This window comes from Orussus abietinus, unplaced genomic scaffold, assembly GCF_000612105.2.
Source record: "Orussus abietinus isolate OABI.00-Male unplaced genomic scaffold, Oabi_2.0 scaffold12, whole genome shotgun sequence".
Classification (NCBI taxonomy): Eukaryota; Metazoa; Arthropoda; class Insecta; order Hymenoptera; family Orussidae; genus Orussus; species Orussus abietinus.
In genome coordinates, this window is record NW_019395990.1 from 836893 (window position 1) to 862424 (window position 25532).

General features: G+C 51.7%; 1 protein-coding gene across 1 annotated transcript; it reads right to left on the minus strand.

Moving 5' to 3' along the window:
* Positions 1–2215: 2215 nt before the first annotated feature.
* On the minus strand, positions 2216–25325 carry LOC105698886 (zinc finger protein ZIC 4). Its single transcript, XM_012423507.1, has 3 exons — positions 24157–25325; positions 5867–6036; positions 2216–4329 (listed from the first exon to the last, which is right to left on the minus strand). Exons 1-3 carry the CDS (start codon positions 25094–25096, stop codon positions 4003–4005), a joined length of 1437 nt encoding a protein of 478 aa, XP_012278930.1. The 5' UTR covers positions 25097–25325; the 3' UTR covers positions 2216–4002.
* Between the last annotated feature and the right edge of the window lie 207 nt (positions 25326–25532).

The window sequence follows — 25532 nt, forward strand, 5'->3', positions numbered from 1 at the left end:
TCCCACGGCGATCGACGTCGGCCCGATTAATTCGGCCTCGGCGATTAATTCGGTACTCGGGTAAGGGCACCTTCGCCGAAGGTTGCACGCACCTTCCGCAGGTACTCTCGCGAGTTGCACGCGATTCGCGCGAGCTCTGGAAGATCGATGCCAGGGCGCAAAGCCGGACTCTTTGTTCGTACCTCCCGATATATACCAGGACGCGTGTATAAGTTGCCGAAATTAAAACGCGCCTCGTCGCGTTATTAATACGACGCTGCCATGAAACCCGTTCCTCCCGAGCGGCGAGTTTAAAAAAAATGCCCACGGAGCACGTATGCCCGAAATCCGGACCTGGAGCCAGGACTCGATTAAAAGTCGAAGAAAGATCCCAGGGGATAATTGGATAAACATTGGGATCATCGGGTGTAGAGGTGAGAACTCGGAGTTCGTGACCGACGTGCAAAAAAAACTGACCTTCTGATATCTCGATATGGAACCTCAGCTAAATACGAGAGAAACCTTAACTCTCTGTAATGATCGAAAACCCGCTTAACCACCCTTAATCGGTCCATTTTCCATTTTCCCTATACCGAGAAGAACTGTCAACGAACGACAAAAACATCCCTTTGAATACCATCAAAGGAACATTTCGTCGACTCAGAAAATAATTACTTCCGATAAATTGGAATAAATAGACGGCAACATTTTCCCCGGAATTAGGACAATTTTGGTGAAAATCATGGAATTAACAAAATATTTCTTCGCTCCGATGACATTTCCTTCTCGGTGCAGGTCCTCTGACGTCAGCCGATCAGCTGATCCAGAGACCGCTCGACATTCTCGCCGCGACGTTTCCTCACCTAGTCTCGGTATCAACGATATATATATTCTTTCTTTTCCCCCTTTTTCAAGAAACGCAAACAAGATCAAGGATCTCGGCCTGGTCCAGATCGATCGTTCACGAAGCATCCCCGTGATCGGCGTCGGAGACGGCGAGGTAAAAGGAGGAGTCAAAAGTCATCGATCACGGGGCAATCAGGAAAATCTAAAACACCTTGGTCCACGGCTATCTCCAGTGATCTCCTCGTCAAGGGCGTGTCATCCCGGTCGCGCACCCCTTTCGTCCACCCACGAGAAGGATTCCAGTTCGCGCGTCCGCAGGAATAAAATGATCCGGAATGCGGGGGAGGGAAAGGGAGGGAGGGAGCGCAGCCTCCCCGAAAATAATCTGACGAATACATCTGGATAAATCGAGCAATAAACCGTTACTGTCCCGGCGGATGCCCTCGAGATAGGATCTCCTTCTGGCCCGTCTCCCACGGCTCCGAAGCGTCTTGGCGCCGATCCCCAGGAGTAGTCCACCTAAACGTCTAATATGCCGTCTTTTTGCTCCCTCCCTCCCCCCCGAAATACTGACACACTACCCGAGCATATCGAGAAATTATAGTAATGGCGGCGAGGTTTGACCCGCTGCTTTTTAATGGGAATATATGCCCAGGCTCGCGGCTCAACTTTGGGTAACGATTTTTTGCCGTTGTCCTTTGATCGCATTGTGTTTCTTTTTCTACACCCCTACACATCTATTAGATCTACCTGCGATAAGGAATTATTGCCACGGGGATGGGTCGCGTCTCTAGGATTTTATTTAGGCAGATCCTGCCACGCGTTTAAATCTTGATTGTCGAAGGTCCTTTGTGTAAGAGCGGAAGGAAAAATCCAGTCCCCTTGCGGGTTCGATAGCTCGAAATACGCCGATTGACGTATCGAATATATTGATCTATCGTTTCGTTTATTTATTTATTTATTTATTTACCGCGGGAGGTAAGGCACCCTTGGGATTCCACTCCCGAGACTTTTGCTCGGCCCTGTACGAAATCGAAAGAGGGATCCTGGAACGAGTCCTGGGACTCGAGGGGGGCGCTTAAACGCGGTATTTATTATTTATCGACGAGACGTAATCTGCGGAACGGAATCGAGAGTCCTGCGGACGTTTTTCTGAGGGACGCGATTCGCCGTCCCGAAAGCACGGGCCTTTCTTGTAGCAGTTTATTATCTCGCTCGTTCATAAATTCCGCGAGGAAAATAAAATATTCCCCGCATCCTTCGTCCCTTTACCCCCGGGGGCCGAGGGTCCTTCGTTTAAAGGGGCTCGATGAAAATATCCGCGAGAAAGGACTCGCGAGGTCCTTCGAGGGACGTTTCGGCGTAATCATGACTAGTCTTCACTTCGCATCGTCAATATATTTTTTCCGTATCTCTGCAAAAAAACAATCGTTATAGTATATGGTACACCGTGCGGAGGGCCTCCGTTCGTTCCTTCGTCTCTGCGACCTAAGCAATGTACACAACAGAAATAATAATTAATACAATAATGTTACTTATACCAAGGACTCTTTCTCACCCTCGCATTCTCTCATGTATTCGGTATCACGCACTCATGCACTCGCAGTTACGATATTTCACCTCCTAGCTCACTCTCCATATGTACAGGATATCACACAATAAGATCGCGGTACATATCTTACACTGAACACTTATCTTAGGCTTTCTCTCCCGCGCAAATATGAATTTCTCATGCATTCCCCGGGTCGCGATAATCGTATCCGCGACTCCTATTTACAGTCCCGCGGTCGGCGAAAATCCTGCGGAATTTCTTTTCCGCTCGATAACGGGCTGACAGAAAGGCTCGAGTCGGACCAATATGGTCTCACGCTTCGCTCGCCTCTGGCGACGTCACATCCTGTCAAGATCCCGGGAGAACGTCCTCGAGAGTCATGGAGAAATGATCCTCCGATTCGGGTCAGTTTCATACGGAAGAAAGAAAAACGAAAGAAAGTCTTTCATTCCAGGAATCTTGCCGCCAGCCGATGGGAGAAAGAACTGAAATTATGGGGACTCCTCGCAGGACGTTATCCTGGCACTCTCTTCGAGGATGTCCTCGAGGGGTCGTGACGCACCTGGAAGACGTCGTTAGGAATCTCTCGTCCACGAGGACGTCTTCGAGGAGCGTTTTCCCCCGTCGACGACGTTTCCAGGAATCGGGCGCGGGTGGACGCATCGAGTAGCTCGACGCACCGCGCGCTCGCAAAGAAACGCGGAGGAACAATATTCCGCGAGTGGACGCATAGATTTCCGCGTTGCGGAATATCGAACGTCACCTCCCTTCGGCGTTTTGAGGCACAAACGTGGCTGAACTTGTACATCCGTTCCTGCTATCCGTCGTTCTCCTCGTGGTCCGGCGCTCGGTTTTCGGATTGCGACCCTCCAGATTTCTCGTCCCCCTTGGGGCCCCATAAGGTCGAGGACGAGGTCCCCCGGAATTCCTGGAATGCCTCGCATCGCCGGGATTCCTTCGCCCCACGGATAAACGATCGGGTCGGGACGAATCGACGAGCTTATCTCCAGATCTGATCACGTCCCCCGACATCTAATTATTTGTCCTACAGGAGCGACTCTAATTCCCGTGTTCCAAGCTCAGGGATAATTAGTCGAGGCCGAGTGGTCATTAGCATCCAGGAGGAGGGAGAAGTCCTGGGAGAGACGTCCCGACGGGATCATTGGCAAGGGTTCCAGGTGATTCGACTTCGCACCATTACATCCCGCTGGACACTGGTGTGGTCATCGGCTCCAGTTTTGGGACTCCTGGGTGTCCCGTTTCTTGCTGTCCAGGTCTTGAAATTCCTGACCCACCGCAACACCGTCACCATCACCGTCAACCTAGGGTTGCTACTGCCTAATACCGCTGATGATAACTTTCTATAACCTGCTGATGATGAATTTCTTTCCAGCGCCGATGATGACTTTCTTCTGGTGCCCACATCGTTCCATGCAATGCCGATGAAGATGCCTCTCCAGGTGTCGATGCCGATGATTCCCTCGATTCTGCCATTCCCTCCCCCGGCGCAACATCCGACCTACCCCCGTGCACCTACCAGGACCATCCCTTGGTCCCGATCACTCGTGGTCGCTCCTCAGGACCGAGTCCAACACTTCCGGCCACCTCTCAGTCGCGAGCCATGGTTAATACGCCGTAGCCTGATGGTGCATGAGGGGGTTGAAGTGGTGGCCCAGGTGATGGGGTGGTGGTGGACCAGGCAACGGGCTGTGCTGGGACCCCACGGCAGGGGGTTGGCACACGTACCACTCGGTGAGCTCCGGCCCTCTGCTGGGAGGGTGACTCGTCCCCTGATTGGTGGAGGCTCCGCTGGAAGAGACAACCGCCGAAGCCGGCTGGGGAGACTCGTTGTGTCCCGTCACCGAGAGACTTCCCCCGCTGCTGCTGCTCTCCTCTCCCTCGCTCTCGTACCCGCCCCCCAGCTTACCCTCGCCCAACGTCATCCCGTGCACCTGCAACAATGGTAATCAAAGATATGGTCAGAGAATGGCTGTCGGAGGGCAGTGACGAAAAAAGGAACGGTGACACGGCCATGCATGTAGTATAGAGACTCGGCGCCAGTCGCGGCGCGACTCTCTCGTGTACTTGCTCGAGACGCTGCCGCGTCTCTTGCATTTCTACGTTTCTAACGTTCCCCCGGAGCCAATAGATTTCGCCAAGGAACCCAGGGACAAGGTATAAGGGAATTCCACGTGTTAGACATCGAGACCTACTCGCGCCCTGCTGGGTTTACACGGAAAAAGGACATGTTTCCTCGAGGTGTAGCGTCACCGGCAAGTTTAAGGGCTGCTATAATTTGTCCCCCGTTGACGAGCAGTCGCGACTTTGCGGCAGGTTGAATTTATCGCCGTCGTTGGCCTCGGCTTTACCGTCCAATTTTACAGGTGGTCCTGGGATATATCGCCCGCGATTATTTAATCTCTAGTCCTCGACCCGGCTCGGAATTCTTCCTTTCGATATAGGCTTCGCTATTTCTCGAAATCGAGGCCGAGGGGTCCTCGAAACCGGTGCGTCGGGGACCTCGTTTCCAAGGACGAGGGCGTCCTCCCTCCCGGGTGGAGGCGCCTGGCCAAGACGCGTAAATAACCCGCAGTGGTGGATCTTTTTCCAGCGGTCGGTCCAGTTCATAAGTCAGCGGGCGAAATCACCGGCGACTGGCTTCCGCGAAGCAGCAAAGGCGCTACCGCGACCGGGATAGGCGGGATAGGCGGGATAGGCGGGATAACCGGGACCTGCCCGACAATCCTATCGGCCATACGTATCTCCGGGAGGCAGGGGTTTTGCTCCTGCTGTACGCGCCGAGACGCACAGGTAATTTCCTATTAAGATTCCGTGCTCGGTCGCGCGTAAACCCTCTTCCCAGACCGGGCCCTCCTTTTCTTCTTCTTCCTCTTCTTTTTTTTTTTTTTTTTCGCGTCCCGCGACCCGGAGACGGACTCTCCGTGCCACTTTGACGTCCGGGAAAAGAGACGACCGCCAGGATCAACGTCGGACAGGACCCGCGTTTCGGAGAGAGCCCATCTTCGGGGAACTCCCGGATCCTGGGAGGGAGCCGAAAAATCTACTCTCCTCCCCGATTGGCTGGAGAAGGAAGAACCACTCGGTAGCAGGGAATCTGGATACGGTGCCGTGACAAGACTCCCATAAATAAGGAATTCCTCTCGTCCATGAAACATTTCTTTCAATAGTACCGAACAAATGCCCCCGTCCCTCAATTTACGCGAACAATAATCCCGTCGCGTAAAGTCAATTGGTACGAAAGAAAAAAAATTAAGAAAAAAAAAAAAAAAGAAAATACTGGAAATGAAAACCGCGTAAATTGAGGGTGTATTTCATTTGAATGAATTATTCCTTTAATCGAGGAAAGTATTCCTTTGGTACCGTTCGATGAAATATTTCTCTGGCTCTCGACCGTTATTTTTCCTTTTTCCTTCTTTCAGAGCTGCTTTCGGAATCTGGTAGAAGTCCACGAAGAGAGGTGGTCGTTACCTTCATGTGTTTGCGCAGCGAGCTCGGATGGGTGTAGGACTTGTCGCATCCGGAGACGCGGCAATTGTAAGGCTTGTCGGACGTGTGGACGTGGCTGTGCTTTTTGCGATCGCTGCTGTTGGCGAACCGCCTCTCGCAGCCGGAGTACTCGCACTTGAACGGCTTTTCGCCTGGAAAAGAAATCGAAGGAGTCTAATTAAAGTCGGATCGAGTCGACGCACATATCCCGGCTGATACGTAGAACGGAGCGACGTCAAGAAGGGAATACAAATACGGGAATTACCAGCCAATTCGGCACCCTGCATATGTAAAATAAAAAAATTCCCCGGCTTGCGATTAAATTGACAAAGCCTAGTTTCGCATTCTCGGGGCAGTTTGGGAGGATCGATTTTCTCTTTCTTTCGGGTAAAACGGGGAGGGATCGAGAGTTGGAATATTCCCTCTCGGAGATGTGGGAAAGAGCGATGCGCGTTTCTTTGTCAGTGGACCAGAGATGATCTGGATCTAGATTTGGTATCTTCTTTGAGGAGACCCGGAGCTCCCTTGGCTCGGCTCGCGAAAAACCGAGCGGGGAGATAAAGTCCCCGTAGAAAATGGCCGGGCGCGAGGCCGTGGCGTGACTTTATTTATTTCCACCGGAAGTTGACTGGAATATATATTTTACCACCGGCACCCTCGTCCCGTCTCTGCCTCCGTTTCCCCCGGCGCCCTCCTGGCACTCCTCTCGAGGAGCGACGCGAAACGGAAGCGCGAACTTGGCGGATTTTTTATGCCCCTCCGGAGGGTGGACGAGTTGTTACGAAAGGGCCGAGGGAAACTTGGGAATCTCTAAATTCCTCAAAAGCCTGCCCTCGCCGAGATAAAACTCTCCCAGCACTCCAAATTCAGCATATCCATAAAAAAAATTAAAAAACGACATTAAAAATAAATATAAAAACAAAAAATGCATGTATTTGAACAAAAAAATCACTCCTCGCGACCCCGAATAAAAACCAAGGAATTAATACGGAAAAATCAGGCCAGGTCAAGGCAGACCCGCCTACTCATCCTTATCACCGGTCGCGGGTGTTATCACACCTCCACGTGTTACCCCTCGCTCCCCACGAGAGGAGTTATTCATCCCACGTGCTAAAAGTGCGATAACACGGCGGTACCTGTCGGACATATCGTCCCGACAGAGATTATATTCAAATCAAGGGGGTCGTAAAAAATAGGGGGGGGAGGATATAAATATTTATGAGGCCTCGGAGACAGTCTCTCAAGGTGGAGCCGCCTCGAAGAGGAGATCTCGATTTCCCGGCCTGGTTTTCCTCCTCCAGGGCGGTCGATGAGAGAGGCAAATGGCGGCAAAAGGACCGAGGAAAGAGGAGGGAGGCTGGAGAGAAGGAAAGAGCATCGATCTTCCGGCTCTAACGAGACAATTAATAACTTTTCAGATCTGTCCCCGGCAGGCCTCTTTCGCCCGGTAGCGCGAGTCGGCAAATAAATAGCGGATAAATAAAAGCGTCTCCGCGTTCTATTCTGTCGCATGGGGTTGCGTGTGCAGATGGCAACAATATGCCGTGAAATATTGCCCACGGTGTGCCCCCCGTGTCCGTGTGTGCGGCACACGGACGGGACAACCGTGTGTCGAGCGCGTCGACGCGGAGTGGGATGCTGGATCCGCGTGGTCCAGGTCGTGAGGGGTCCCTTGTGTGTGGTGTCCATGGTTTATACCGTTTATATCGTCCCTGTGGTGTGTGTGCCCGTGCTAGAGTCGGGTCCCTGCAGTCGCCACGGTGCATCTCGACTGTGTGGTGTTATGCACTGGGCCGGCAGTATACCCGGTGTTATGACTTTCAGAATGGGGAGCACAATGGGTCAGATCCGCGCGGGATAAAATAGTTATTATAATCGTTTTGGCCCCGAGCTCGGAGGATAAGGTATAGGAGAGATGGGAGAGATCGTGTGCGAGGTGGACCGCGCGTGCGGATGGATATTCGGGTGTGGGTGTGGGGATGGATGTTTAGCGCGGGGGTGGGGATGCATATTTACGAACCCGGGGGTGGGGACGGATATTTAGGTGCGGGTGTGGGCATGAACATGGACATGGACATGGGCATGGACGCGGACATGCACTCGCGGTGTGCGTGCCCAACGTGAATCGGCAGCCTCCAAATAGAAGATAATGCACAAATGGCTGGATAAGAAAAAAATGCCGATCGCAATCGAGCGACGGAGGAAACCGGGAGGACCTCCTCGCGACTCCTAAAAGAGCACTCTCGAAAGGTGAAAAGAATTTCAAAACGCTCACGTACAAGAAACGACTTAATTCCTTGATAAATCCTATTCCAGGAGGTCATTTCTGGAATACCGAGCGGAGAGTCCTTTCTATCCTAACCTCGAAAAGTGCCTCGACGGTTCCTGGACCGACTCCCGACGTCTCGAAAAATTGTCAGGGTATGTCCAGCAGGAAACTGGTATTTCGCAGGAAAAGCACACTTTTTTTTCAGGCAGAAAAAAATGCCAAAAGACATTCCAGGGCGTCATTCCACGAAGAAGCGAGGACCTGGGTCCTCTTACGCGGAAGAGACGCCGGGGCGCAACTGGTCCTGGCAAAGGTCTTCGGAAAATCGGTTTAGGGCCCGAAACGATCCTCCAGGTCTCCGGAGAGGAAGATGCCGACCCGGAGAACGTCTCCTCTCGTGGCCTCCTCCTCTCTCTCTCTCTCGGGCTCATTCAACAGTTTTTGGAAAAGCTCCCGGGTGATATATGGCCGTCCGCCATTGTCCCGGGTACGGGCCGGCCTCGGGCCTCGAGGATATAATGGATGATTTTTCGCGTCCATTGTTACCACGTGGGACAACCAGTCGGGCCACCAGACATTGTTGCGAACCTGGGCCGAAATAGCAACCCCTCTGGCCGTCCCTCCCTCGTGGCAGACCCGAGGTCCTTCGAGCCTCCTCGAGTGGATGATTTTCTTGTTATTCCTTCGCCATTAGGGCAGGACCATCCCGAGTGCGATCAAACGTGCGATATTAATACTCCGGTTGCCTCCAAGAGGTAGAAAAGGCATCTCCCCATCAAACACCGTGAACCATGGCTATTTGTTTCTCGTTCGACTCCAAGTGGAGTGATGCTCCGTATGACTCCATCACACGGATTATTTTTTTTTTCGCACACCCATAGATTAGCCTGAAGAATTTTCCATTGTTGCGAACTCGCGACATTGGTCAACATTTCAAAGTCCTGTGCGAAACCATCAATTTCAAGTTCAATTAGGGCCCAGGTCCATCGAAGGATGTCGATCGAGATTTTATGGGGAATTTAATTTTTAGGGGTTAACCAGCCTTCTCGACGCCGATTTCCTGATCCACTTGCAGAATTTTTACCCGGTGACGTTTATTTACACCCTGAAGAGGTACTCTCGGGTCTGGTCGCCGACTTAAATTCTCTGAATATCCTTAGTTCAAGAGCGTGCATCCTCGCATTTGGATCCTTTCCCTGATTTCCCGGCGTCCTTATCCCTTCCTCTCTTCCTCGGATCCTCGCGATCTTCGGGATCGCCCCGATTGACACTTTCGCGTGTCTCGCCTTCGGCGAGATCGGTCCTGGGATAACCTCCGAGTCGGGGAGATCGGCCTCGGATTACCGGAGTCGTGGCACGGCTCCGGATTAAGGACCTTAGATATTAGATTTAGATAGATCGAACTATTTGTATCGTATGGGAGGTTTGGCGCGATCGGGGGCTCTCTCTCTCCTTGTGCCCGATGACTCGTGCCTTTTCTTTCCAGTCCCCGTTTGCCTCGCATCCATCGAGGATCGATGGAAGAAAAAAGGTCCTCGGAGTCCTGGGAGATACCTCGGACCCTGCGGGAGAGGCTGGAGATCCGAGAGTGAACGAACTCGAAGGAAAGAAGAAAAAAAAAAAAAAGGAGCAAGAAAGAAAGAAAAAGGAAGAATTCGTGTAAAAGGAAGAACCTCTCGAATTGATCAAGCCCACGTGACTTCCCCTCGGGATCTGAGAAGTCGATCTCTGGATCGAGTCGATTGGATCGATCGGTAATCTACGATACGTCTCCTGTCCGGGGGGAAACGAAGGAAAATCTCTGGAAAAGGGAGGATCCTGTGATCTCTACCCTATCGGGTGAAGAGAGGCAGTTAAGGGGTGGCTTGTATTGTTTGTTTACCCAACGGCAAAATCCCACCCTAATACTCCTCTAGTGGGATCGGGGGGTCCTGGCAAAAGGTCCCGCAGGAGTGGTTTGCAGGACTCCTGGAATCCGGCGATACCTCTTTTCCCTCCTTTTTCCGGGATTCCTGCGTCTCCACCCTGAAGAAGGCTCGAAAATGGGACGGGTTCCTGGATACGATATCGACGGGTGAAATGTTGCTTTTGGGTTGTTAATATTAAATTATGGCGCGCCATAATTTCACCTGGGGACCGTCTCATCCGGGAACGAGAGAGGAGTCAGACTCGGAGGGGGAAAGATGAAAAAGAACCGCAAATCCGTGGGCAAGCGTAACTACCGCTCGATGCGCCGATCATTCCGCCATGTTGGCTCTGAAAGGGAGAGCGCCATCGGCAGATGTTTCTCCTCTCGTGAGGTAATTCGAGTGTTTGTCCGCTTGCACCAATGCGATCGTCCCCGGCCCTGCCCCGAGCCTTCGATGATATACCCACCTCGCCGGAAAGCATCCCGGGACCCTCCTGGACCGAGAGGCGCCCAATGGGAAACCGAGCGAGTACAGTCCTGCCAGAGATGGGAACGTTCCCATCCATTTCCTCTCCCCAAGTCTGAAGATCCTCTCCAAAAAGTGACATCCGATTTTTCCCCATTTTCCAAGATATTTCAAGATTTTTCGTCAAATCTCCTGGTCCCAGGAGTTCCCATCGGCGAGCCCTGGAAATTCACTCCCTAACCTCACTTTCAAAATTCCCCCGGAAATTCCTTTAATAGCAAGATATAGAAAATCCCCTAGTTCCCCCCTTTATTTTCTCCGGTTAAATTCCGAAATCTTGATTTTAAATTCCCCTAGACGTTTCCAGGTTCCCGGATCTCTTCGCCCGAACGAGCGCTTCTCGAGTCCAGGAACCCTGAGGAATCCAAAGGGTCACGCGAGCGGTCTCGAGAGGAGGCGAAGGGTGCGGCGAAAAGTCTGCCCTGATCTTGATTCCCGAGAAAAATCCGGTAGCCCGGTGTCCACGTAGGGGCAGTTTAGAGTCGTATATCCGCCGGTTATCCGAGTCGGATGCTACCGTTGCGGCCATTCCGCGTGTGGGTACCGTCACCCACCCGCAGGAGTCCCACTCACCTGTGGAGGTAACTCGCGGGTAGCTCGTACGATCCGCGCACACGTATACTGATACGTCCACCCCAGTAAAACGCACACCCTTCCGTGAGATGCGTGCACAGGACACATTATACAAGTACACCCTGGAACATGTCCATGTGCGTATCATGGCCAGCATCCGTTACACGCGTGCGAGTCGCGGGTGTGTCCACTGGTACGGCGCAGGTGTCGCGTGGAGGTTCTTTTATATGTGTGGAGGTACCTTCCCATGTGTGGAAATGCCTTCCCATGTGTGGAAATGCCTTCCCATGTGTGGAAATGCCTTCCCATGTGTGGAAATGCCTTTCCATGTGTGGCAAACGCCTCCCCCTGTGTGGAGGCGCCTTCCCACGTGTGCGTGCATCCCAACGAGCATCCGAGATCAAGCGCGGAGATTTTCTGAAACTGCCGGCATAAAAGATAGGGGCGCCACGAGCGCGGTATGCCGCTGGCCCATCTAAAGTTACCAGGGACGCATTCGCGGATAAACCGCTCCCTGGACATTCCTCGGTCCCCCGATCTCGAGGATCGGATGCGAGAAATCGAGCCGGGAAACGGAAAGGAAGCCTCGGGGAAAAAAAAGAATAGGAAAAATGGCCGACTTCGCGGAATAAAGCGGAAGAGAAAAATTCCCTAGTTCCGCGGTGGAAGATGAAAGGAGGAAGTTGTGAGTTCTGTGTATCGAGGGTGCGTCTATGGGGGGAATTAATTGAGATCTCGAGGTTTTTACATTTTTTCAGAATTTCAGAATTTCAGACTTAGATTCTTGTACAGGGAGGGCCGGTCATACGAGGCGGAGGACGAGAGCAGACGACCCGGTACGGCCCTGACCAGATCCCCGTATGCAAAACACGCGACATTTATTCGGGGAAGGTGGCATTTTTTTGGACACTGACCCGCCTGTATACAGTTGTCACAGAGCGGCCTATCTTTGCGCCGATCTGACCGTAATTGAATATCCCACGGGAAAGGAGTGGGAAGGACTCACCGAGCCTGGGACTGCCTGGCCGAGAAATTGGTCCCTGGATTTCGAAAAAACCTCTCCCAGTACCTAGAAAGTCCCCAACTACCCCTATTAACACGTTGACTGCCACGCGCATTTTATTTGACTGCCATGTCACCCGAACATGGGTGACGTGGTAGTCAACGTGTTAATTGGAACCTGAATAAAAAAATTGGGAAAAAAAAATCGGGAGATTTTCTACCGGCGGAAAAAAAGAAAATTCGATACCATTTTAGCATTTCTTCAGTGCCCTGTCCCGCCCGGGCGTTGCTATCATCCCGAGGACGCAAATCCTTCGGAGGCTGGGTCCATTGTGCTCGTCCTTCGGCGCGCCGACAATGGCGGCCAAAGTGGAGAACGATTTCGGAAAACGGGCCGCGCCCTCTCGAGGTGCCAACCGGCGGAAGAGCACTCGACGAATCGCAAACGTAAATACCATTGAATGGGTCTCGCGTCCCATAATGGAGGAGCGTGGCCGTTTCGTTCCGGGAGGAAGCTTCGAGGGTCCTCGAGGAAGCGGCCGAGGGTCGCCATTGACCGAGGAGCGAGAAATCCCGAAGAAATCCCCGAAAAAGCCGGACCTCCCTTCTTCCCGGGCATCCAGCCGAGGTGTCTTCGGCCAGGTCGCCGAGAAAAGCTACCAGGACCTTTCAAAAGGCAGGATCCTGCGGCCGGACGCGAGTCTTCCAGAATAAATCCGCAGAAACGCCCAAGGACCTTCGAAGGATGCCCAGCCACCAGGTCGGGACGTTCCTCCGGAAGAATTATAAAAAAAGTATGATTGAAAAGGAACAGGAATTGCGGGCGGGACATTTTATCCTGGTCCCTTAACAGAGAAAGAGAGGTCCTTGACCGTGAGCGATTAAATTCCCGGCCAGGACATCGAGGCAGGATTTTCCTCGAGTTCGTCAGGACGTTCGGCCAATATGGCGGCGAGTCGTCATCCTGGCGAGAATTCTGGGATTTTTCAAATTGTAGGGCAGGATCAATGGCGGTAATTCCGATGCGGCGAGAGGACTAGGATCCTTGTTAGCGAGATCCAGGATTTCTCATTGTTGGGGGGTTGTTGAAGGGAACGTTTGTCGGGGGGTGAAGGTCTCCAGGAAGAGCTTTGACTTAGAGCTTTGAGGTATTTCGCGTTAAACGACAGAAATCCCCGAAAACTGGACCGGGGGAGAAGAGGCCAGGGAGAAGAGACAGAGAAAAGGACTGCTTGTTAGGCGGCCATTGTCGGGCCGAGGCTCTTTTCCCTCCAGCTTTCCCCGGAGATGGAAACGGCCCCGACGCTGCCGAGGACCCCGAAGAGGGGCAAAGCCTGGATTAAAGCAGCTCCTTCATGGCTGGAGGAAAGTAGCCGGAACGGATAGGTCCTTCGAGTAGGTCCTTGGATTCGTTGACACGTACTTGGTCGCGTTTGTTGGCGGACACAATGACACCGCGGCGGAGAAGGAAATAACCCAAAATGGCGTCGAGCAACGTTTTCGATCCCAGGGTGGTTTTTAATTGCGAGCACATGGTGTCGGATCGCGCGACAAAATTCTCTGTGATCTTTCCCGAAGGACATTTCGGTCCTTCGGTGCATTCGGGGATGCATCGGCAAGGTGGAGGAGGCCGCAAGGCCCCTTGCGAGCAATTCCAATCGGAGCCGTTAACCGCACTTTAGTCACGGTTAATTTGGTTAGCCGTTTAGTCATTAATAGACCGCGGTGAGCGCGATCGATCGGTATTTATCGACGGCCGATGAATCGACACGTTCTCTCGGGGCCCGGCACCACCTCCGGTCCCTCGAGATATCGGATGGGCCCAAAGTTTGCCGGTCATGCCGCGTCTTCGAGCCTCCAGGACCATCCTGGGATCCTGGACCATCTCGGAATGTCCCTCGTGGGTCTTACGAGTCTCGTAGGTCTTTTAACCCTAGCGGGCCTTGTGGGCCCCCCTGCCCTCCTATCGCGGATATCCCGTGTGTGGTCAGTTTTCGGCTTATTAATGATCGACCGGGGGTCATCTAATGACTAGACACAGGGCGTGGCGGGAAGATTGCTAAATTAGATCCCGTCCTAAGGGCGCCCCTCGGCCCTCGGCCCGATTGGCCCTCGTCATCGACGCCTTCATTTTACTCGTTAATAAGAGTAACCATCCCCCCAGGAATAATTCCCCCTGGAATTTCCCTTATCAGCGTCCCTGAGACGAGGAAGAAACTTCATACTTCACCTGTGACCGATAATTCAATTCCAGGATACTAACTTCAACCCCTAGATGAGCTTTCCCTCCCCGCGTCGAGGTATCAACGACTCCTTATCCAGAGTTAGACCGCTTATCAACAAGCCGGAGATCACTCGAGCCCTTATCTATCCGTCTCTGATAAGCGAGGAAAATATTCCGAATTTTTTCCTACCTGTAATTCTATCGCAATTAAATCCTCACTTTGCATCGCTCTCTTTGGGTATCCTTCATCACCGCCGACCGCTTATCAAAGCGTAGGGCATTTATCAAGGGGTCTTCGAAACGAAGGGAAGGACCAGCGTTTCCCACAGGACCTCGCAGTTGTATATTTCACGATATAGCGAGCAATTTGACATCTCGGACGAAGCATAATTCACTTGGCCCGGTGGTAACGCTCGTACCAGCTCGACGCACCGAAACCATTAGAGGACGAGAGAGAGAGAGAGGAGATTCCCTTTCGTGAAATATATCGCGGAGCGAAAGCTCGCCTGGTCGTTTCTCGATTCCTCGTCGCGTGCATCGTCGCCTCTTTTAGCGTTTTTCTCCTCGTTAAGAGTCGCTGATACGCCGTTGGCGTGTCCGCTCGGCGTTTCGCCGCAATATTATGCCTCGACCTTATCAGCGGTCCTCTTCCGATCGCCATTTTCCAGAGATTTCCTCTATACCACTGCGATACCCGATATCAAAGCGACGTCGAATGCATTTCTCGAAAATCTCAAATTTTCCTGAATTTTTCTACATTTAATCCGTTTGAGACAATCCGAGCTCACCCTTCTCCGTCGCATGTTCTACCTCGAAAGAAAAAAAAAAAAACAAAAAAAAAAGAAAATGATTTCATCGAACCAGATAAATATTTCTTTGAAAAACGACCGAAGAAATTCTTCATTCAATGAACGACCCCCAGGAAATACGAATAAATTGGACGTAGCATTTTTTTTTTAATTTCAGTATCATGACATCTTACTCGAGTTCATCTATTCCTTTAATTAGCAGGATATTTCTTCGGTTCATTGAGTTCTCTTTCGCTCAGGGTAGATTTATTATAATTCCCGGTTACTATTTTTTTGGTTATATTCAGATGTCTTTTTGGAGGTTTTCCACGGATCCGGTTGCTCCTATTGTCGAATTTTCTTCGGGAGGTTCCTTCTACCAAGGAAGGGGAAAAATCCCGAGCCGGTCCCGCGGAAACGGGGCCTTCTTATCAAAATTGTCACCGTGGCTATCGGCGACGAGCAAGTCCTCCCTTTTCGCCGTAAATCGTAAATCCCTATCGTAATCTACGATTGCCGGTCATTGCTTGCGTCCGGTTCTGCCCTCGCGGGTTGCTTTTTTATTATTTTTCCTCCGGCTCTTTAAACCGGCCGCGAGTACGTGCCTAGAACCGATAACCGATAATGCCCGTAAATTTGCATAAACAAACTAATCCGCGTTAATCGCGGTAAACGAGTCGACGCGAGGGCTCGTTTAACGACGGCTCTCCCTCGTAAATCGAGCAACCGCGATTCGCCGATTTTATTCCCGTCTAAGGGATTTTCATCGATGCAAGGAGACCGATAACGATTCCAATGAAAATGCAAAATGGAGACTGAGCACGTGACTCATTCGCTCCAAGGTATAAATCAAATGAACGCCCATAGAAAACAAATGAATGAAGTTAATACACGGTGAAGAACGGAGTCGACGATTTTCAGCCTCGTACACGGTATTACCACGGTATCCTTTTCCTTTGATTCCCAGGAGGCAATTTAATTCGGTGCATCCTGCCGTGGAGTAGGATAAAAAATTCCGGACAAAGAGGAGCGTAACTCCTTATTGCGAAGTCCGGGCTCTGATAATAATTTCTACCACCAAGCAACCCTCCCATCCCTGTAGAAAACGTTCGAAAGAAATATTTCTGAAATTCCAGTATGTCCAAAATTCCAGAAATTCCTCCCTGAGAAAGAAAAAAATAACCCCTAGAAATGACAGAAAGCCAAAAAATGCGAAAGAGGAGCACCACTTCGGAGCTTCGCAGTGGCCAAACGACCCATATGTAAATATTCCACCCGCAATCCCGGTTCCTTATCATTTTATCCGGTTCCCGGGACTCATCCCGGTTCCCTGGTTCCCGGTTCCCGTGGGAGGGGAGGCGTACGGGGGGCAGGGGGGCCCAGCATTCCAGAGCCCGGGCTCGACCCGCGACCCGCGACCCTCGCCCCCTAAATCATCCACCGCTGGCCGCAATTCCGTTTTGTTTCCTCTGCCCTCTCCTCGTGCTCCTCCTTTTTTATTTATTTATCCGTTTGTTCGTTCCCTTTTTCTCATCCCACCGGCCGCGGGGACAACCGCCCGCGTCCCGCCTGATAGAGAGAACTGTGGGAACGTTTTCGCGGCCCTCCACCCCTTTCCACCTACCCCCTCCCTTTTTCCATATAAAGAAATTTTCGATAAACACTTAGTCCAACATTTAAATAATCAAGACCAACCAGGCACCCCACCTGAGACCCTGTCGACAGGTATTAATATAAACGGGGAAATATTCGTAAATAAAATGTCCCATGAAAAATGGAAGTTAAAAGGAAAAAAAATGGAAACGCCTTGATGTCTCCTTTTTCTGTCTCCCGGAATATCGGTAGGTATTCCTCTCCCTTTTTATCGGGGGGCTCGCGGTTTCCGGGGGAAACCTCGACGATTTCACCTTTTCCTTTATTTTCTTTCATCTTTCCCCCAAGTGGGCGTTTCGATTTTTCGAGGTGGTGGATAGGCTTCTCGGGTGGTGTTTCGTTTGCACCTTGCTCCCTGTGGGAGTTTTCTCGTTCCTCTTCGGGTACTTAGAGGTTACTAGAGGAAGGCCTGGGCCCGCCTCGAGGACCCCGTTCGGGACACTTTTCGGACTTTCGGGACCTCGGGTGCACTTGAGAAAAAAAAAAAAAAAAGAAGAAAAAACCGCCGACGAGGAGTATAACGTTACTCGACACTCGATATTTTCTAGATGATCCTCATTGTGCCTGTCGTTTCGACCTCACCTATACCCGGAGGGTGCAACTCGCGCCACCGAATCCCGCCATTATTTACCCCGTCTTTGGTTACCCTGTTCCTTTTCGCCGAACCACCCCAGGACGCGTTTTCGGAATTCAGTTCACGAGGGCCAGGGTGGCCGGGGGATGAAAACTACATTTACAGTCCCCGGGAATGCCCGGGTAAATATATTAGGAATATGATATACAATTTAATAAAGAAATACCCAAGGAACTCGGGGCGTCTCATTTGGACCTTCCTTGGAGGAAACCTACATGAGATATCTTGACATTCAGAAATAACGCATATAATTCCACGGCGCTAAATTTATATTCCTTTTAAAAAATTTCTCCCCCACACGTATGTATATATTTTTTTTTTATTTTTTCTCCCTCAATTTCCATGCAAAATGGAGTAAGCCTCGTCCCGTGGACGCGACGGATGTGCAAAAGTGCAGTCGCAAAATCCGTTCCCGGGAATTCCCGAGTCCCCACTGTTTCTACATAATTCCATAGTGGCTTTACGGGGGATTTCCCGAAGGACCTGAAAAATCAACCCCCAGAGTCCTGACTTTAATTCCTCTCCCTCCTCCGCCTTCGCGAGTGATACTCTCGCTTTCCCTGTGTCAGGACTCGAGGGAATTAACGATAAATCCCGTGCAATGTGTTCCTCCGTGCGTGCAACCTCATTGCGTATGCAAATCGCCGGGACTTTCTAATTGTTCCGCGCAATTATCCACTAAGTCTTCCGCAAGGGAGTGTTACGATCCGCGGACCTGGAGAGATCGGGATATGTCCTGGGATTTCCGAGTCCTTGTGGCGAGTTCCATCGTCCTCCCCTAAATCCAATGATTAATTTCGATTTTATTGATCCTTCCCGAGAAGAAGAGAAAAATGTCGATCGACCCAGGGAAACACGCCTTCCGACAAAAAAGTCCTGCGTATCACGGACAAGGATGCGATTTGGTACCAAGTGACGTTCGGCCTAAAATTAATTGCGATAATTATTTGGGTAATCTCCAGCGATTTCTCTATGATCTCGAGGATTAAAATCCATATTTTCTTGAGTTAAAGAACCCTTAGAATTTATTCAACCCCTTTTCTCGAATTATTTGCGACAACAAAAGTCCTGCGTATCACGGACAAGGATGCGATTTGGTATCAAGTGACGTTCGGTCTAAAATTAATTGCGATAATTATTTCGGTGATCTCAAGCGATTTCTCTATGATCTCGAGGATTAAAATCCATATTTTCTTGAGTTAAAGAACCCTTAGAATTTATTCAACCCCTTTTCTCGAATTATTTGCGACAACAAAAGTCCTGCGTATCACGGACAAGGATGCGATTTGGTATCAAGTGACGTTCGGTCTAAAATTAATTGCGATAATTATTTCGGTGATCTCAAGCGATTTCTCTATGATCTCGAGGATTAAAATCCATATTTTCTTGAGTTAAAGAACCCTTAGAATTTATTCAACCCCTTTTCTCGAATTATTTGTCCAACTCTTGAGGCTTCGGTTTCCTCAGCTGGGAAAGGGGTGAGAGCCAATCAAGGCCGAACGCGGAAGCAATCGGGCGCATAAATCTTGCACTATTTTTACAGAAGCCCTCTATTATTGCAGCCCCGTATTTCCAAGATAGGGTGGCGAACAACGAGCCCTCGACTCGCGATCGTATAACTGACCGCATCCGACGTCTCTGCTCGCCATTAACTGTATCAACATCCAACTTCCGGGAGGAAGTTTTCCGGGGAAAATTGTGACTTTGCCCCTAAATGAAATCCCACCGAGATCATACGTGCCTCCAGAAGTCGCGGTTAAGATATCTCAATCTGGTCTAATTTCGTGGTCCCTCCAAACTCTCCCTAAAATAGACCCCACGATTTCCCTCTTCCGTCTTCAGCCTGACATTCACCTACGTCATCTCGTTAAAATAAAAAAAGACACTAATGTACAGAAAATTAAAATTCACCGAATCGGGATTTTCCTCCGAGAGGTGGAGGGGATTTTTCGTTGGACCAAAAGTGGAGTGAAAATTTTTTATCCAGTCAATTTTTCACCGAGCCGATGATTTAGGTCGACAGAGAGGGTGATTAAACAATCGGTCAAGGGTTTAACGACGGGTCAATCGACCCCGGGGTTATTTGACTTTAATTGACCACTGGGAAGATATTGGCAGATCGGAGGCGTGACCCAGGACTCCCGGGTGTCCCTCGGGACCCGCTGGAGGGTTCGAACGTGGTTAAGATTTCACTCCCTTTATTAGGCCGGCCGACATATTGCCTGGAGCCACGTGGGTTTATGACAAATCTTTCAGTCCGAATCGATTTCGGGTAAAATACGAGTGGAGGCCCTGAAGGTTCGACCTTCCTTGAAATGAAAAGAGAACGGAAAAAATAAAAAGGCAAACGCCAGACCACGGACATAAAATATCGAAAGTATCATTGCGTTACCGGAAGGACGCTCCAGGTGTGTCTACTAATTGACATTTGAAATATCAGTTTTCCTTGCCTTTCCTCGTCACTTTCTGCCGTGTCGCTTTAAACAAAATGGCGCCGATGTCGCGGCCAAGTGGAGGAGGCGCCATTTTTCCCCTCTTTTTCCCGGCAAATGGGGGGGAAGAAATAAATTCGAGGGGTGGAGGGAAAATAATTTCCTCGAGAGGTCGTCTATACCTCGTAAGAGTGCGTGTACAAATATAGGGAGGACGCACTTTTGGGGTGGTTTTCAAGGTGCAGGCGCGAAAAGGACTCGTCCCTTATCGACCCAGTGTCACCTATAAGCGTCCTCCTCGGCTTCCACGTCCATGTACCCGTAACTCGTAAGCTGCATCCCCCCGTGTGCCGCCATAAAGCGAGGCCAACCCCCTTGGATGCGGATAAAAAAAAGACGAAGGAACGAAGAAGAAAAAGAGAGACCGGGAAGATAAATGCCCTCATTGGCGAGCGCGACGACAGGGTGGGATCCCTTCGATGGGCGAAATGATTTCCTCGTATAAAAACGAGGAAACGAGCACTCGATGAAAGATGGGAAATCATTCCGAAAATAGGAAATACACCCGCGGCCTCGATTTTCCCCACTTTTCCATCCTCCCCACATTTTTCTCCCCTTTTTTCCTTTCACACGAAAATATTACCTAGGGGTATACAGACCGCGATGGTCCCATTGTTTTGCAATCCAGGTTCCCACCATTAAACGTCCACGAGTGGCGGGTTCCATAAATCGGATTTCCTGGCCGTAAAAAATGGCGAAAAAAAAAATATAATAAGAAGGAAAGAAAAATCTACGGACAAGTCACGAAGAGAAACGTGCCGTTCGCGTTCAGCTTCATTTCGGAATTAATTCCACCGATCGTTTCCCCAGGTCAATTTTGATATTCTCCTCCTTGATCGGGGATTTCTCATCCACGGGAGAGGTGTCGAGAATTTCCTCAAGGTGGTCAAAGAGCGGGGACAAAGCGGAGCTCCTGAGGGATACCGGAGGGAAGAAAAAAAATCGAGAGGCGGAACCGGCACGGTCGGTAAAGTGGCCATTTGCATTTCCCGGTCCCGGTCCCTCGCCCCTGGGCTTAGTCCGCCAGCCCTCGGGACTCATCCCGTATCATCCCCTATTCCAGGCGCTAACCCCCTAGAATCCCGACCAATGAGAGACACGCGGGGCTAATCCCATTGTGGAGGGAGCCAATCGAGACAGCGCGTGCCCGGCTCCCGAAGGACCCCGGGAAAGAAGAGAGGAAAAAAAAAATAGAAATAGGGACGCTCGGTCGCTTTATCATGCATATCAATTCGCCCTAATGGTCGCGCGTTCCTTCCGCTCGCATCTGCGCGTCCCGGCCTCGAAGCCCGACCTACCCCTCCGACATTATCAAAAATTTCTTCACGATTCCCTCGCTCCAAAAAGGGTAAATACTACAAAAGCCTAGCAAGCCTAGCTAGCAAAGGAAAAAAAAATAAAAAAATAGGACGTACGGCAGTTTCCAACAGTCATCGCTAATGATAAACGTCTCTGATGATTTCTCTGACAATGAAACAAAGATTTGGAAAATCCTTGTGTAATGAAAAAAACCCTGTTAAAGTGAGTCGTGGAAATGACCGGCACTGAATGAGCCTAGCCTAGCTAGCAAAGGAAAAAAAAAATAAAAAAATAGGACGAACGGCAGTTTCCAACAGTCATCGCTAACGATAAACGTCTCTAATGATTTCTCTGACAATGAAACAAAGATTTGGAAAATCCTTGTGTAATGAAAAAAACCCTGTTAAAGTGAGTCGTGGAAATGACCGGCACTGAATATGCGTCGATTCAACTCGGCGCAAGATACCCGAAATTCGAATTACACCAGATGATATTGCCCGAATAAATGTTGATCAACACTAGGTCTCTGTTATGACGCAGGTCCATGTCGGAGACAAAGAGCCAATCGTCCGACTGGCGGGGCCGAGTGCTTTCGAAAGCGATAATTCGTATGTACGAGGCGGGAAAACGTCGGCAAGGGGTGGCTGCGCCCCCGTAGGAGGATCGCGTGCAACCCGGTGCGCGAGGGGTGCGTTTCACGGGGGTACGCGTCAGGGCGCGGGGGATGAATGTCGCTTCTCGCCCCGGTTAAAGGGAACACCCACGAGGGACGGGGGTAAGGAGGGCCGAGTCGCGCGATAGGTCGCGAGGGTGGAACAGGGGATGATAACCGGGAGGGGAAGCTTAATCACGCGTGATGTGCCGAGCACGCGTGCACGCCTTCCGGAGTCGCAAGGACAGACGACCGTGACGCACGATAGGCGCGGTATTTTTTTTTTTTAACACGGGGGGAAGGGGAGAAAATCCAGGAATGGAAATAAAAAAAAAATAAATGGGGTGAAAACATTGTGGCGGTGGATAAAATTGAGGGGTGAGGTGGGAAATAAAAATCCCAAGCAGGGCGACAGTGGACAGGAGATGACAGGGAGGCGACGATAACGGATGATAAGAGACAATTAAATAAAAGAAAATGATCAACGCTGGAAATTGATTTCACGTCGTTCCTCGTCGCTTCCTGGGGGTAGGAGGAGAGACCGAGGAAGAGTACCCGGGATAGTTACGCGTACAAGGGTGTCGTAAGGATGGCCGATAGGGAAATTTAATCACGCGTGATATACCGAGCACGCGTGCCCGCCGGGGTATAAATACGCCGATAGGCCCGGGACATGCAAACGCGTTATCTCGTCCCGTGGCGCGGAAAACCGGGTAGAGGATATTTCCTAGACATCGGTGTTAACTAAATTAGGGTAAAGCCTCGTACCGTAAAAAAGGGAAATTTGGAAATCGGTTCCCCCCCTTGCAGAAATCGAGGGAAGGGTCTCGTTGGATCGTCGAGGAGAAGCGATCGACGTCGATCGGTCGTAAAGAGGGATTTCTTTTTGTCGGCCAGTCCTTAGGGACATTAAAATCCAGGATGCCTCGCCACAAAAGTCCCCGGGCTCGAAGGAGAGAGGAGATGTATAAAAAGAGGAGGAGGAAGGTAAAGAAGAAGAGAAAAGGAGTAATCGAGAGTCTCTATGAGCGATCGGCCACGTCGGTCGAGCCGTCGGCCGTCGACCACGAAGAGGCGCCACGTCCGAATATGTAAATACAATGTCCACCCGAGGAGCATAAAGTCCCACGATATACGGCCCGGTAATTTCTTAATTGCGTCCCGAAATTCTTGTCGTCGTAAAGAGGCGCTTGATTATGCCCGAACGACCCGAGGCGCCGGGGCGGAGTGGACGGAATAATACCGGCGTCTTATTTTAGGCGTCGCGACGCCGAGAAACCCCGAAAAATACCCAACGGACCCGCCCCGGCACCTTCTAGACGCCCATCTTCCCGGTTTTCCCCTAAAATTGCCCCCTCGTCCCAGAAGAAGTCAAAATCCGAGAGTGAAAAACGTAACCCCGGATAAAAAGAACCTCGACGCTCTCGTTGTATCTCGATCCTGACCCTTGGCATGAGACGACTCGTCACCAGAGAAGCCGTTCCATTTTTTAAATTAACCCCTCTAGAGATATTCCCCGCCGAGGCAGGAAGATACGACATACCCGCGTCTTGAAAAATGTCCCGCGAGAAAAGTGCACCCGACAGGTGAGCCACGTGACTTACGTACTCCACGGTACGTCCTATCCGAGTATTTCCTGCGTTCGATATCTCCCTCTTCCGACAGACAATTCCCGGTCTTCCCCCTTTCCCTGAACCGAAGGAACGCGACAGGATGCTCTATTGGAACCACCCTATAAAAAAGCTTGGCAGGATCGGATCCTTTCCACGCAAGATGCCTCGCATATTAAATACACCGAGGAAGAAAAAAATATATATACGAAAATATATTAAATAAAACCGAACCAGACCGGACAGGCTTATCATCTCAGACCGATAGGGCCAATTTACGGATCTCTCGATTACACGTAAATAATTGCTTAATCATTAAAACGTTTCTTCGGTGCTATTCAAAGGAATACCTCTTTGGCTCGATATTCCTTTCTCAGGGGATGTGCCATTTAATTGCGCATAAATACACGTGTACATCTGAGATTTCTCCGTCCTTTAAAATGGACGCCGAATGAAAAATATGAACCCATGGGGTTGTTTCCAAACATCTTTCCGTCACCAGATCGCATACCCCACCCAGGAGGTGTTCCGGTAAGGTGGCAAGGTGGCACTAGGTGCCACCTTCTTGGTCCCAGCTTGACCGGAACCGAACTCACTTTCCATGTACGAACGGATAAACGCCACCCCCCTCGAAGACTCACCGGTATGGGTCCTCTTGTGGATCTTGAGGTTCTCCGACCTGGCGAAGACCTTGCCGCACCCAGGGAAGGGGCAAGGGAACGGTTTCTCCCCGGTGTGCACCCTGATGTGGTTGACGAGTTTGTACTTGGCCTTGAAGGCGCGTCCATTCCTGGAGCACCCTTGCCAGAAGCACGCGTGGGTGGTGCACTCCGGGCCGCCCACGTGTTCGACGGTCAGGTGGGTGACGATATCGTGAAGAGAGTTAAACAATTTCCCACACAGTTTCCGGCCAGACCCAGGTCCCGGAGCGTCCTGGTCGACCCACATGCAGGACATCTCCTGGCGCTGGCCAGGCCCGGCGCCAGGGGTGGCGCCGCTCCTCATGTACCTAAGGAACGCCCCATGGGGATGGTGTCCAGGGTGCGAGACCGCGGGGTGTTGCTGATGATGAATCGAGGCAGGTAGGTGAGGAGCGGCGGCGAGGTACTGGTGATGATGCGGCGGAGGTAGCCTCCCGTCCTGGGGATAGTGGGGACCAGGGTAGTGCCCGGCGAGGGGGTGCTGGCCAGGGTGGTGCGGGAACTGCTGCATGCCGGCGGCGGTTCCGTCATGGTGGAGCGGGGTGAAGAGTCCGAGGCCGCTCTCGGGGGTGGTGGGGTTGGCGGCGGCGTTGAACTCGTGCTCCCGCCTCAGAAGGAAGTCGCGAGCCGCGTAGCCGGGGTGTCCCATGTGGTGGCCCATCTGCGGCGCCATGTGGGGGTGGTGGGGCGGTGGGTAGCCCTGGGGGTGGAAGTGGTGCTGCTGCGGCGCCTCGCCCGCCACGGGCTGGACCCCGGGGCCGCCGCCGTCGGCCACCCCCGCGCCCCCTGCCGCACCCTCGCCGCCCGGCGACAGCTTGATCCCCAGGTTCGCCAGGTGGTGCGGGTGGTGCGAAACGGTGTCCAGGAACGCGTTCATCATCCTGCGGATAGTCCTAGTGGCTGCTCCCTGTCGTCTCCGGCTAGAGGTCCTTCCGGTGGACTCGCCGCCGACCGCCCTCTCGCATCGCGAGGCCCGACGCGACGCGAGCCGCTTCCCCCGGTCGCTCTCCGCTCCTGGCCGAGTACGCGCCGCGTCTCGGTAGCCCGCGGTGCGCTCCTCGCCGCGTGCACAGCGGGACTGCGGGCCGCCGCCGGCGCGACCGCGCGACCGCGACTCCCGAGGGTGCGCGCGTGCCCGCTGGACTGCGCCCCGCGCTGACTGGAGGCGCACGAGTCGGTCGGTTCGCGCGCACCGTGAAAATCCGTTGCGTGCCTTGCTGCGTTCACAGCGGGACTGAGATCGGGGACTCCCGCCGCGGGGCCACTCGGCGGGTCCCCGCCCGGCCCGCCCTCCCTGCCCCTACTATCCACCGTCA

What these genes read in the sequence shown, in the direction of transcription:
- LOC105698886 (XM_012423507.1), bottom strand. Translation starts at nt 25,096, where the DNA reads ATGATGAACGCGTTCCTGGACACCGTTTCGCACCACCCGCACCACCTG. An exon ending in CCACAAGAGGACCCATACCG is followed by an intron (nt 6,037 to 24,156) that starts GTGAGTCTTCGA and finishes TTTCTTTTCCAG; the next exon opens with GCGAAAAGCCGTTCAAGTGC. An exon ending in CGCTGCGCAAACACATGAAG is followed by an intron (nt 4,330 to 5,866) that starts GTAACGACCACC and finishes CCATTGTTGCAG; the next exon opens with GTGCACGGGATGACGTTGGG.